Source organism: Vulpes vulpes, chromosome 5 (assembly GCF_048418805.1).
Source record: "Vulpes vulpes isolate BD-2025 chromosome 5, VulVul3, whole genome shotgun sequence".
Lineage (NCBI taxonomy): Eukaryota > Metazoa > Chordata > Mammalia > Carnivora > Canidae > Vulpes > Vulpes vulpes.
In genome coordinates, this window is record NC_132784.1 from 53,953,537 (window position 1) to 53,968,544 (window position 15,008).

General features: G+C 39.8%; 1 protein-coding gene across 5 annotated transcripts in view; it reads right to left on the reverse strand.

Moving 5' to 3' along the window:
- FBXO15 (F-box protein 15) overlaps nt 1-15,008 on the reverse strand; it is a 47,585-nt gene that overhangs the window by 14,302 nt on the left and 18,275 nt on the right. For all 5 annotated transcript variants that reach the window (XM_025997745.2, XM_072758116.1, XM_025997744.2 and 2 more), the window contains 2 exons: nt 14,046-14,128; nt 12,954-13,096 (listed from right to left, as the gene is read on the reverse strand). In XM_025997745.2, the coding sequence (XP_025853530.2) occupies nt 12,954-13,096; nt 14,046-14,128 (226 nt within the window). The remainder of the gene's footprint in view (nt 1-12,953; nt 13,097-14,045; nt 14,129-15,008) is intronic.

Genomic DNA, 15,008 nt, shown 5'->3' on the forward strand with positions numbered 1-15,008 from the left:
GCTCATTAATTCAATAGTGTTTCAAAATGCTTTTCCTATTGATGTAAAAATTCAGATGTATTTTTCACAAGACCCGATTTTATCTTCCATGCCAGGGGGGCAATTTCCTAACAGTCCAGTCAATCTGAGTATGCATCATTTTTTCCAGACTAGTCTTTCCAGACATGTTTATGGGGAAGGTATATGGATATTTGTTTTGGACTCTTCAACACCTGTTCTGTTTCTCTCACAAAGCATGTTCTGATATCCTCTGAGACACATACCCACGTCAGTCCCCATACTTTAGATGATAGCAGCCAGGCTCAGATATGGAGCATCCCATCCTCCTGACACATGACTAAGGCAGGATGAGTTCTGAGCCAACAAGAGCCAAGGAGATGCAATGAGACTTGGGGAGGGGGTGTTTAAGGGAGGATCTTAGACTTGGACATGAGATCTAGGGCTAGCCAGAGCTGCCTTCAAAGGAGGAAGTATAACTCAGAATATAGTGAAGCAGGAAGAATCAGAATGGGAGAGACGAAGAGGGACAGGGTGTCCAGACATATCCAGCCCCACTGACAGGCAACAAGCCCTTGCGTCAAACTGTTTGAAATAAAACCTCCCCCTGGATTTTTCTACACGAATCCTTTTTGCTAAGCCAGTTTTAGGTTAGGTTTTCCGTAGCTTTCAACCAATTTTTTCTGATCTGTATGCAAGTGTTTTTTCCTTTTAAAATAATTTTTGAATCAAAAAAACACGAATTGAAAAAAAGATGATGGGAAAACAGATTTGAGATGATGCTAAGAGACAAATGGTTAAATACAGGTTCCAGAGGAGGTAGGAGCAGATATATTTAGGAATAGAAATTGGGATATACTCTTTGGAAAGAAGTGGGACATTTTTTTCCCTAAAGAAAAAAAAAAAAAAACAAGAATACAAAGAGACTGTAATATAGTGACAATGTGATGGCAGATGAGAGAGGATGATCAGGAAGCAGAGGGGTGACAGTTTTTCTTAGCACAGCAGGTAGTGAGCCCAAGCACAATGAACAGAGCAGGAAGATGACTGTGATCATATCCAAACAGCCCTCACATGAAATACAAAGGGAACGTAAAGAGGGCTAATTAAAAGACTTCTGAGTAGCAACCAGGGGTGAGTCAACACTGGACAGCACCAACAGACACATACTTGTGATTTTCCCCCAAGGACCCAGGGAGCATTCGAGTCAGGGAAGCAACATCAAGGTTAGTGGTGTTTTAGTTACTGACGCAGGGAAACCACAGGGCCACAAGGAAAGGTAGCCCAGGCCCCGAAAATGATGCCAGAAAGGTAACAAAGAAGAAGAAATAAGAAGAAACCCAAAGAGGTGTGTTGAAGGCACAGGAACCACAGATGGTAACATGCTGGTGACCCCAGAGGCGGCCCTAAGTTCAATGTCCTGATAAGCTCAGGTTCTAACCACTAACTCCACCCTGGGGGAAAAAAATGAGAAAACCCATTTCTTACATTTCTTATTAGATGTAACTGCCTCCAGCTGCTTGTTTTAAGATTCTATTTTCACAATTGCCTTAATAAAAATCTATGAAAAAAGCTAAATGTATTATTTAAACAATATCCTTGAAAGTGAAAATATAAACAAAGACTTCATACCCTTCCTTTTAAATGATTTTTAAAATGCAAATCACCAGAAAGACAAAAATAAATCTCTGAGGTCAAAAGTCACACAGAAGCCAGAGTCCAGACCAGCAGATGAAGAGAAGCTGCAGGGAGGCCTCGGGAGCCTGAGGCAGCTCCTCACACAAGCTGTGTCTCTGCAGGGCCCACTTCAGGGGCGCAGCCTGGGCTCTGTTGTTGCCATTTTGAAATCCTTGCATTTTTAACAAGGAACCCTACAGTTTCATTTTGCACATCTGTACCACGTCCCACAATCACGTGGCCTTGTTTCCAGGTGGAGTACTGTTGAAGTACACTCTTTTTTTTTTTTTTTTTTTTTTTTATTTATGATAGTCACACACAGAGAGAGAAAGAGAGAGGCAGAGACATAGGCAGAGGGAGAAGCAGGCTCCATGCACCGGGAGCCTGACGTGGGATTTGATCCCGGGTCTCCAGGATCACGCCCTGGGTCAAAGGTAGGCGCCAAACCGCTGCGCCATCCAGGGATCCCTGAAGTACACTCTTGAAGAGCTCTGGCATTAAAAGGTATGGAGATCTGGGTTCTCCTGCTCTGCGAACAGTAATCTATAATGCTGATTTTTCATAATGGGTCACCAGACGGACAGAATAGGAAAAACGTACTAACAACCGCTGGAAGATGCTGTGAGGAGTTATCTGTTCTAATTTTCATAGGTAATCACCACTCAGGACTGTACTATTTCTAATGTCTTCCTGTTATGATAAATGCTGAGAGAGAATAATCGACCTAGAAACACAGAAAGCAATTAGTATCAACAGAAGAAACAAGTCATTTATTTTTGGAATCACAACTATAAAAATGAGATAACATGCTACCTATGAAAAATATTCGAAACAAACTATTAAAACTTTAAAAGTAGAATTTCTTTAAACAGAGGTCATCTGGGCTTATCAGGTTCTACTGCTGAATAGCTGAAACCCCACTTTTCTGGAGGGAAAAGAAGTTTCTGAAACCCATACCTTCTTCTTCTCCCCTCAACACTTCCTATTGTGTCTTACAGAGTTAAGTACAGCACATGTATTATTTAATCAGTATTTTAATGAAGAGCATACTGCAGAAACTCTGTAGGATATAGCCTGAATCTAACAGATCACAGAAACATAATCTCAAAGAATTCACTCACAACGGCACCACAAAAATGGAGTATCAGTGACTGGCAGGTCCACACAGAGAACACTACTCCCGAGAGCAGTGACAGAGACTTAAAGGAGAGAGAGCATCTGAAACTCTAAATAGAAAAGAGATCAATGCCTTCCAAATTAACATACACATTTAATGCAAATCTGATCAAAATCCAAATGAGAGGGACACCTGGGTGGTTCAGCAGCACAGCATCTGCCTTCGGCTTGGTGTGATTCCAGGGCCCGGGATCAAGTCCCACATCAGGCTCCCCACAGGAAGCCTACTTCTCCCTCTGCCTATGTCTCTGCCTCTCTGTCTCTCTCCTGAATAAATAAATAAAATCTTTAAAAAAATCCAAACGAGGTATTTTAAAATCTGGCTGAGTGATTATTAAATACACCTAAAAGAATAACTAGATTAAAATAACAGAGAAAACTTAGGGAAAAATTCATTAGTAAGAAATTTTATATTGGGGGAGGGACACATAATTTGATAACAAAATAAGAGAGCACTGAGCTGGCTCAGTCAGAGGAGCATGTGACTCTTCATCTTGGGGTTGTGAGTTCAAGCCCCACACTGGTATACAGATAAATAAACAAAGTTAAAAATATATACAAGTAAAGCTTGAAATATCTTCTCGCCTGGTACGGAAACAAAAGGGGCATCGATTCTCAACAGAAAGAGTCCTAAGAGGGAAGGGTTTGGGAATCCATAGGCTTTGTACGTTTTATGTTTACATATAACTGAAAACCTCAAAGCAATTCAGAAACAATATACACTAAATTAAACAGCAAAATACAAAATGGAGAAAATATTTTCAATGAATACAACTCCTAGAAGTTGTAGAAACAACAGGACCAACCAAACAAGCACATGGAAATTCAATTAAAGGAGAAATATAAAAACAAGCCTCACGGGCAGCAGTACAGGCCAAGCCTCCTGGAGGTGCCTCTATTACCACCCTGGCCCTCAGACACCTTGGAAGGCAGGCTTTGACGTGGCCACACTTTGCAAGCAAGGACACTGACAGTGTCCACAGCCACGTGCCGGTGAGGGACGGCAGCGAGGTGGGTCCTGTGACAATGCCCCCACACACAGACTACCCACCACCCACCTCTGCTGTATTCAAATTAATATTCAAAGACATGCAGATGTGAAACAATCATATGTCACTTTCACCTTTCAAATCATCAAACATTTTACAAAAGAACACTCATCACAATAGCGCTGCAATCATGAAAAACTGAGACCGATGCCTGTTAGGATGAGTGGGTCAATAGATCATGATAAAAAGCAAACAATGGGAGGCCATATAACTTTTTTTTTCAAGATCAAATTTGCTAAAACAATTCAGTGACATGGGAAATGCCCACCATGTAATAGTAAAGGGAAAAACCAGAGTGTGGCACTGTTCACAAAATGTGGTCCACGGATAGAAATATAGCTGTATATCTGAAAATGGATCAAAATATAAACAAAGGTTGTCCTTGGTAGTTTTTATTTGCTTCTTTATAAACTTCTATATATTCAGAATTTTCAAATTCTATAATAAAAAGACATTAGGTTTTAAATGCATTTTTATAACAACTCAAAAAGTCAAAGGACAGAAGAGCACATGTTAAAAATCCTTTCCCTTTGCTTCTATCACTTTCCCTTCCAATCCTGCTAAAAAGGTTACAGTCTGCTGTCCTAGGCAAAACCCCCTTCATTCAGCTTCTGAAAGTTGGTAATAATTAGCTTGATACAAAGATCAAAAAATACATGTTGCCTCATACTTTGCATTGCTGATCATGCCTTTTTTCAAGCTCTATTTACACTTCAAAACTGCAGCTGCACTATCTCCTGCATGCTCCTTCCAGGTTGTGCCACACTCTCACAGAAGCGCTCACAGACCATGGAATGGAGCAGTCAGCACCGCAGCCCCAGAACAGTCTACTCTCAGGGAGGCCTACTGGTCTAGCTAGCCCGGCACCTGGATTCCAGATGTGTACCCACCTCATGTTTCCTAACCCACACAAGTGGCTCACTGCATCAAACAGCTTGTATCAACCACGTGATTTATGCTCAACATCCTTCCCTCTGGGGGTCTGGGAGGCTGGCAGTGCCAGACAGAGGGTGCCTACGTGACAAGTCACCACTAAGAAATCTGGGCATCGAGTCTTTACACGAACTTAGGCAGACAGACTTTCACGTGTTTTCACAATTCATTCTGGGAGAAAATATGCTCATCCCAGGTGACTGCCCTGCAGAAGGCTTTCCTCTGTCCCTCCCCACATACCTTTTCCCTTTTACCGATTTCATTCTGCAGTCTTTCACTGTAATAAGTCGTAGCCACTAATACTATTATATCCTAAGTCCTGCGAGCTCCTCCCAGTGAGTCACAGAAGCTGAGGTTGGTTCTGGGACCCAATGCCAGCAGCGCATCCACATTTCCCAAAGAACAGGACACAGATAAACACACAGCAGGCACTTCTACAAGCTTAACTCACAGTTTCATTCACAAACCCCTCTTTTGGTATTTGCCTCATTGTTTATCTTTCCCACCCCTTGCCTCTCATAAATCCATGTCAGGTGACAAAAATACTTCTTCTCCTAAACCACCTTTTAGCTGGATTTTAATAACAATACACAAAGAAGCAGGTAGCAAGTATGTGCAAGTACAGGGATCATAAATTTTTCTTTGAAGAGAGATAATATGGATCCTTTTTAGAAAACTCTGAATCTAGTCATGACTTGTCAAAGTGGCAGAGCACATAAAAATACAAAGAGAAAACTTTCCAGGTTTCTTGGGGGAGGAATATGACAAAGTTCCAAGGGGAAGGAATCAAACCTTTAGGGAAAGAAGAAAGGACACAGATCTTTTATTCACTGGGAGGTAGGGGAGGCAGAAAGTCCTACCCCTCAATACAGTGTCTGGCTGGGAGAGAATAATGTCTGGAAGCTTGAGCAATATCTTATAAAATGAGGCCCCAGTCTAATCCTGAGCACACTGGAATAATGCCTGCTCTGATGTGAAAGGGTGAAGGCAGGTGAAGAATACAGCAGGGCTGGGCAGTCACCAGCCTAAGAACTCAGCTCACCAGACCAGTGTTGGGATCCAAAGTCAAGGAGCATGAGGTATGGCCTCGAGTGGATGAGGAGGACAGCCCTGCCAAATGCAGGGGCCTTGCTTGTGGGCTGCCGACATACTGCTCATCCTGGGTATCTCCCACTGAGAGAGCTTTGGCCCGATACCTTCTGAGTATCAGGAATCTCACTCGAGGCACAAGAACTAACCAGGGTCTTCTGCTTTTTTTTTTTTCAGTAAGTTGTAATAATAATAATAAAATCCAAAGGACCGTGTATCAAAGTCCATGAGACAGAGTCAAGAAAACAGAACAAAGGGCTATCTTGTTCAGAGAAAATACTGTGACAGAGAGGTAGAGCGTCTCAATTGGCCGGTGCTCACTCTGATATCTCACTGGGTTTGTGCTGAGTCTAAACATGGCATGAATTCTCTGATTATGCATATTTCCTGTAGAGCCAATTCTAAAGATCCTCTCAGCCACTCTGAGACAAATGATTCTATACAACATATTCTACACCAATGCTCTAAAGAAACATACACATCCTCCAAAGGATGAAGATAACTCAGATACACAGGTATATCATGGTATAACTCATTAAAACAGCTGGTAATTGCTGTGCTGTGAGCCTCACATTTCTGAGAATAATCTGTTAAAAGACTCTGGAGCTGCGAGAGAAGTGCATAGCTATTCTGCTTCATTTTAGGGGCACCATACACCATCGGTCAGTGTGTTTAAATGAGCAAAGGCCAGTCCCCTTTAACTATCCATCTTCAAAATTTAACCAAGATCTGGATGGTGATCACACAAGTGTCTGCTTTATGATAACCTGTCTTATGCATTTCTCAGTGTCAGTGCACAATACAAAGAAGATTAATTACAAAAAAATAAGAGAAAAGCAAGGGAACAGTTAATACACACAACAGTGGTTAACACAATATACAGAACCAGAAGGAGAGACACAGGGCACTTCAAAGTCCCTGGCAACGGTCCATTTCTTAAACCGTGTAGTGGCTACATGGGTTTTACTGTTTTCTGCATGGTCTGTACACACATCATACATAGAAAAGAACTTATCTCACAATTAAAATTTTAAAACAAAAATTTTGTCAGCCATTCCATATGCACATGAGTATGTCTATGCAAGATATATCATAAATTCCCACTGGGATTTTTTAATAAAACTACAATGAATTTGTGGACTAAATTGGTACATCCTCAGAATTCTTATTTTAAGATGGAATACTGGAAATGACCCTATACAATCACCAAACTCAGGCTCTGTTTGTAAGTTACGTCACATTTAAAGCTGTACCCTTTCCATGCCCCATGACTCCTACTAACCAGTCTGGACCCCTTTACAGTGACCTCTATGAACATTGCTCTGGTCACTCTACCCCACTCCCAACTGCTCTTGGTCTGCCCTTCCTGAGGATGCCCAGAATCCCTAGAGCCCCACATGTGCCTGTCACCTGGCTCAGCACCAACCTGAGGAGGAAAGGCACCATGCCTGACACATCTATGCCCTGTGTCCAGCACACATGTTCAATAATCATTTGTCGATGAATGAATCAGATAAATAAATCCTCCCTTGTCCCAGTTACTTCCTGCCACTCCCTGCAGATGGCCTCGTTAGAATCAGGCAGGTTTCTCGGGTCTCACTAATGACAAACAGTGGATAGAGCCACCTCAACACCAGGGACATGATGATAAAGCATTTTATCCTTGACAGAGAGAGAAAGTGTTCTTAAAACACAGGGCAAAGAGCTGTCGTTCCTAACTGCAATGACGTAGCCAGAATTTACTAAATATACCACATGGTACCACAGGAGAGTTTCTCAAAAACTGCAAAGGACATTCTGGTTTGTACTTTTCTAAAATGTGAGAGGAAGCTGATGGCGGCGGCGCCCTCTGCTGCTTCCTCATCACAGAACCACATGCAGAGGAAACGTGTCTCAGTTGCGCTGTCTTCTCACCGTGGAAATGTGTTTTCTAATTGTGAAAACAGATGAAAAGTGAGCTATCCCCATCTCAGCTTCCCATCCTCCTTCATGTTCCTCAGTCTCTCAGTCATGGATAATCATCTGGCCTTCCCTGTGAGCCATCAGCACTAACAGAACAGTGGCTATGGGCCGCCCCACGAGCTGGCAGAGAAAGGCCCTTCCTAATCGCTCTATGACGCAAACGCTTTGAAAAGACAGACCGAGTCATACACACAAGACACATATTCTAGAAGCATGCCCCTGAAAGTACAGATATACAGAAGACAGTGCAGCCCAGTGTTTCAGACCCGCACTCTGGAGACTGGTCTGTGCAGGTGCAGATGGGGCTCTGCCATGCGTGGGCTGCATGTAATTAGAGAACTGACCTACAAGACCAGTTCCAGCCACTTCACCAGTAACACGCGAGAGAAAATATTACCCAACTCACAGGCTTGCTGTGAAGATTAAGTTGAATAATTAATATAAATATAAAACATTCGGTAAGAACCTATAATGAGCGCCCACAAGTCTGCTGTGTACTATCGTCTTCCTTATTAAGGGCACTGCTTGTATAAGGAATGCACACGAAGCTTCATCAAGGTTACGCTATATTTGTTTAAAACTAGGAGAGGGTAAGTCCTCTCCTCTGAAGTTCTACATACCCATCTAAGATCCCACCTAAAAGATCTAATCCCTGGAGGACCCAGCACAGGCTCTTGAGAGCACAGATCATGTTCATGAGAAAGACTGAAAGCTAGGACGTCCTCAATTAACACTAGCCAGAGGGCACACGCATTTGTACCCTAGGTATAGACCGCTGCACATTAGTAGCACCCTCAATAGGATATACCAGAAAAAGGGATGAGATTTTATTCTCTATTTCAAATAACATAATAAAGTTAAAAGGGTTGAAGTACCGAGAAGAAAGGCAGAACTTTCATGCCTTCATAAAACTGAGAGAACTGTTCCCAGGACAGTATCTCTACCCTTGAGCAGAGTGCAGTCCAGCCCAGGAGGGCTCACTCTCTAGATCACCTTCCAGTTCTTTCCTGATTCAGACTCCAAGATCTGCAGAAAGAGCACTGAAGAAAAATAAGAAACCCTGAAAATTAAACAATCTAAGCAGCCAACTCAAAAAGCTAAAAAAAGATCAAAATAAACCTAAAGAAAACAGATGACTTTCTAGGAAATCATATAAATACTAAAAAATGATTCAATGAAAAGTAGAAAACCTGATTATAACCAGATCAGAAACAGATTTTTAAAAACAATACTATAAATAATCTGTGAGTATAAATGGAAAAACACTAAATACCAAATAACTGAAACCAGTAGCTTAGAAATAAGCATACATAATGAGAAGCTTCTGTCAGAGGTTCCAGGATGCTTACTATTAGAAGATACACTGAAGCATTTTATACATTAATAGCATAAAGGAGACAGAATCATATGATTATCAATAGTTGCCCAAAGATGTATCTGACATTTAAGAACCATTCCCAATTTTTTAAAAAAATCCGACTAATTTAGGAATAGAAAGTTTATTAACTAAACTGCCTTGTATGACCACATAATACAAACCTAGAACATCCCCAGTAATAAAATGCTTTAACTTCCTATTAAGTTAGAAATACCCCCTCATAAACAAGAATTGGACAGTGTCTTTCAAAATTATTGTGCATTTTCCTTAGACCTAGCGACCCTACCCCTAAAAAAGTATTCCAAAGACAAGCTGGCAAAATATAAAAGGATGTATGAAGAAGGCTATTTATTTACTGTGACAGCAAAGACTGGAACCCACAGAAGGAAACCATTAACAAACTGCCCACCTACAGATGGTTTAAAAAAGAGAGAATGAGAAAAATCTCTACGTCATTCTAAAGAGTAATCTCCAGAATATATTACTAACAGGGGAAAAGCAAGGAAATTAAAAAGGAGTATAGTATGTCTCTTTAAAAAACACTGGGAGAAATAGACATACATTGATGTATAGCATATATTCAGAAAACAGCATTTAAAGAATAAACCAAAGGCCAATATCCAGAATCATCTTTGGAGGATCAGAGAGAACAGGGATGAAGGACAAGGATAGAAGTAAACCTCTCTGAACTTCCTTGTTTTATAGTTTCAACTATAAACCATGTAAATGTGGGATGTAATTTTTTTAATGTAAAAATAAAAGGAAAGCAATCCTGAAAAATAAAAAAAATCAACTGAAACAAATCACTCTGATTCTATGTCAAAGTGGTAGCATAATCACACAGAGAAGAACTATTTCAGGTAACTTAACTCTCTGGCATGATGTATCTTAAGCCCATAGTGAGCTATAGGAAAATCCTAATTAAAAGGATGTTCAATGGGTTATTTGTAACAATATTGCTATTTTTAAATTATTATAGATTTTGATGTTTGGAACAAAGATTTCCAGCATGAGAAAACATATTCAAGTATTTACTCAAAGTAGTTAATTAAAAACCTTAAAATCTTTCCTTTAATGAAGCATGATTGATTTCTTCCCATTATAAAACCTACAAACTTGTTAGATACAAGAAAACCACCGAAAACCCTAAAAGAAATGAAAACCCAAGGGCAAGGTGCATCTCTAGGGTCCAGATTATGGTTTCTAAATACCATAGTGTAGTGGGAACTAAAGGAAGCACAGCTCCTCAGAAAAATGACAGTTCCACCTCTGTGCAAGAAACAGACAAGATGAGCTTAGGTATCTGGTCATGTAAGAGCACAAGCAAGCTACCAAGGATGACTAGAGTCATGTCAAAGGAACACAGGAGAAGATGACAATTTGAGCATCACAATAACAATAAAAGAAATAATGACTGAAAATAGACCAAAATACATAAAATACATTTTCTAATCTAGGAGTTCATAATAATATCCCTTCCCCCCCAAAAAAAACCCTCTAAGTCATCTTTGAAGACTGTTAGAGCATTAATCACTATAAATAGAAAGACTCAAGCATGTACCTTGCCCTTCCTGTATTAATTATATTTAAGTTAACTAAACAGTTGATAAGAGAAAACTCTTATTTACAGAAGGATCCTACATAATAGGCATACAAGGAATGAAGTAACTAGGGAAACATCATTTTTGCAATCTCAATAAAATAATGCACATAGATGCCCATCATTTGGTAAACATTCATGGAGAAATCTATAATAGAATGAGCAGGCCAAAAATCTCAACCACGGATCAATCTCAATATAATTAATATTTAGACAAATGTCTTAAAAGACACAAATACCAAAGCTTACTCAAGAATAAATAGATAATCTAAGTAGTCCTATATCTATAAAAGAAATTGAAGCTGTAGTTAAAAACCTTCCCACAAAGAAACCTTCAGGCCTTGATGGCTTCCTGAGGGAATTCCACCAACCATTTTAAGGAGGAATTACTACCAATTCTAAGTAAAATCTAAAAAATCCAAAAGGTATGAATACTTCGCAACCTACTCTATGAAATCAGGAGTGGCCTGAGACCAAAGCTGCATTAAACATTACAACAACTGGGAGATACAAAGGGAGAGAAATAACAAAGATGAAATACTAAAGATCTTACCAATAAATGTGCAAAACTAGTATGAAGAAAATTCTGAAACACTCTAAAAGACACGTAAGTATTTTTGAACTAAATGAGACATATCACATTATTGGGTAGGACAAGTCAACAACAAAGATGTCAATTCACTTCAGATGAATGTCAAATATACATTTGAAATGATTCTAATAAAAAAAGTCGACAAGCATAGAAAAACCTAGAAATCTTGAGTCAAAAAGCAAAGACTCAAAGACCAATGGGGGTGTATCAAACAAGCACAGAAGCCAGCTTGAAGTAGAGCCCACTGATCAAACTAAGGACAATTTTAGCTTCAAAAAGAATAATGTTTGTAATTGTCTATAAATTATTAAATAAATTAAAAACGCAGAGTCCACAATGACCTAAACAACAAGAAGAGTGTGCACTCAAAATAATTTCCACCATAGGAAGTGATGATAACATCAATTCCTTAATCTGAGCATTGCTGGTCAGAAAAGAAAGGATTAGAGCATTTATCCTGCCACTACAGAAGTTCACCAGTTGATGTGTGGAAATTCTTTATAAAATTTCAGTTAATAAATGTATAAATATTGACATAATTAGAAAATCACCATTTTCTAAACTCTGAAAGAAATTGATTCAGGTAGAGATTAGTAATGGATGTCAAAACTATTAGAAGAAAGAATGTTGGAGAATTCACAAATAAAGTATTAAATTTCCCCTATAAAACACTACTACCAAAAATGTTAAACTTGAGGGCCACCCGGGTGGCTCAGTCTGTTAAGCATCTGTCTTTGGCTCAAGTCATGATCCTGAGGTCCTGGGATTGAGCCCTGAATCAGGCTCCGTATTCAGCAGGGACTCTCCTTAAGATTCTCTCTTTCATTCTGCCCCTCCACATCCTTGTGCTGTCTCTCACTATCTCAAATAAATAAATCTTTTTTTAAAATGTTAAACTTGTATCTATATGATTCTGTACATCAAACCTCCATGTTTACAGGACACAGACAAATGAAACCGAGAGGAAACAAGAAGACAAAGCAGAACAGGGGGCATTCTATATTCCTTCTTCCCTTTCATTCAACTGAGCCTCCTCCCTCTCAGCCTACTCCAGTCTCCGTCTCAGTTTTAGTGAGCATGGTAAACATGGATGCAGGATATACAGAAGGGTGGTTTCCCTTCATTCTTATCCTGGACAGGTGCTACACTGGCCCTGTGGGCAAGCTTACCAAATTCCTTTGAGAAAGAAGGGAAGAAGTTTGGGGTAAGAGGAAGAGGCACAGCAGGGCAAAATAGTAAGGAAAGTATCATCAGAAAACATGAGTAGTGAATATTCCAGAAGGTAGAGAGGTGGTAATGAAAGAGATGGAGCCCGAAGCTAAAAAGACTAGATCTGGCCATGGTATTTCACAAGTCCTAGAATGAGGTGTGGGTATGAGAAGACAGAGTGCCAACAGATGATCAGTGAAGAGACAATTCTTAACTCAAATATAAAAATAGGTCCCTTATTGTCTCTAACCTTTTAATTTCATACTGAAACAAAAAGTCAATTAGTTTCACCTTTCTTGGTAAAGAGATTGCGAAATGTACCACACAGGTAGAAAACTCCACCGCTGTGCATATCAACATGCAGCTGGTAGCCATGTAGTCCATACTCCGGGTTGTCATCCAAAAGAGGAGTATGAGGAGGTAGCTCGTAGGGGCTAAAGAAAGCAAAACAAAACATACACACATTTGTCAACCAGAGATAAAATGTTTAAACTGAAAATACTCCTTAATAAAAATTAACATCTGTCCAAACACCAGCTTCTATCAATCCTCTACAGAGTTCCCAATAGCCTTCCACACCAGGAACTCAAAAGAATTGCTTTGTGTTCCTTTCACCAACTTATATAAAAACAGGCAAAGGAGTGAGTTCTGTAAGTATCCACAAGATGACCACAGATGAATACGTTCCTGGGATCTGCCTAGGATAGCAGCTCGGCAAAGACAACTCTGCCCCTCAGAGGTCTCAGTAACCAGAGAATGGAGCTGCTCAACAGGAAAATGCACCAAACAACAGACCTATAGATCAGGAACCAGGCAGAGACCCAAAGCTATGATGAACAAAGTTTTATTCAGTAAGAAAAACCTTACTACGTAAAGTAACAAACTCAAAAGCATTCAGAAGCTTTTCAAATAATAATTTTAAAAATGAATGTGAAAGCAGAAGTGAAATGAAAAGCATATTGCCCACCTCAAGACCTTCAAAGTCATTAAAAGACACGTACTATGTTGACTAAGCAAAACACATCTGCAGACCCAATTCAGCCATGGGTCTGTGTGCCTTGCAAGATATAAAAACTCACATTAATGCAAAGAACAGGAAACATCTTGATGCACTGGCATCTTGCAGTAATGAAGCTATCCTGCCCCCATAAATAACATTCTACTAGGGACATAATCCTTAACCCAGAACAAATAAAGCAAATATGTACTCATGAATAATCCAATTATTTTAGCAACAGCTAAGTAATTATGCCTATTGGCTTGTGTCTACTGATTAAAAACAGAATATCTTTGTAGCTACTCTCAGGATATTAAGATGGTATCAACTTCTAATCCTTTATATTTACTGTCAAAAATTTAATACACCCACACATAAATACATACACAGTGGCTGAGCCTAATGTGCTCTTCTCCACAAGGTGATGGAAATGAAGATTTGCCATAACAAAAGCCAGTTCTTCCTCCCTCTGAAAAGTCAATTAGAAAGAATACATTTTTCAACTGAAATATTAATTTTTCACAAGGTCGTTGTGAAGATCACAGCACATTCACGTTACAGATAGATGCCGTTTCTTACAACTGTAAGATCACCACAGTACGAATGCATTATTACTGCTAATACATTATTACTACCCAATAAGACTTATGTGTCATACTGAGAGCAGGACAATTCACCCAAATATGCAGAGCATGCAATACCAAAAGGATTAATGTCCTAGCACTTGTGAAATGTCAAATCACTCTATTACACACAATTGTGAAAATATATGTTAGCTCCAGGTCCTTTCAAACTCTTTACCAAGATAAAGATGATATTGGTAAGACCTTCACATATACAAGATTAATTCCACAAATACTTAGCATTAGTGGCATACATTCATCTCTTGAGTACCCACTTGACTTGGCAAAGCCAATGGGGATGAAGAGTTTCACCCACCAGGTTAAGTAGTATAAAATATGACTGTAGAGGAACAGATATCCATTTCTCCCCAAACTCACAGCAGACACTGTCTGGTGTGGGTAACCCAGAATGGTCAATCCAAGGCACCTCTCTCCAGTAGCCCGCCAGAGGAGGGTCCTCGTAACTATGTGGGCCAACAGACTGATGAATTCAAGTCCAGGAAATGTTTAGCAGGCCAAGTGCTGCCTGGGCCAAAAGTCACCCTCACACAGTGAGGGAGGGATGGAAAAACTGGCTGCTTGCAAAGGATGATGAGAGGATGATGCTGTATATCTTGGTTCTGTCTGGTCATAATTTAGAATCACATTTGTAAACTTCTATCTTAAAACACCCACAGACCACAGCCACAGATGCCCACACAACTAGTGTACAGAGAAACATCACAC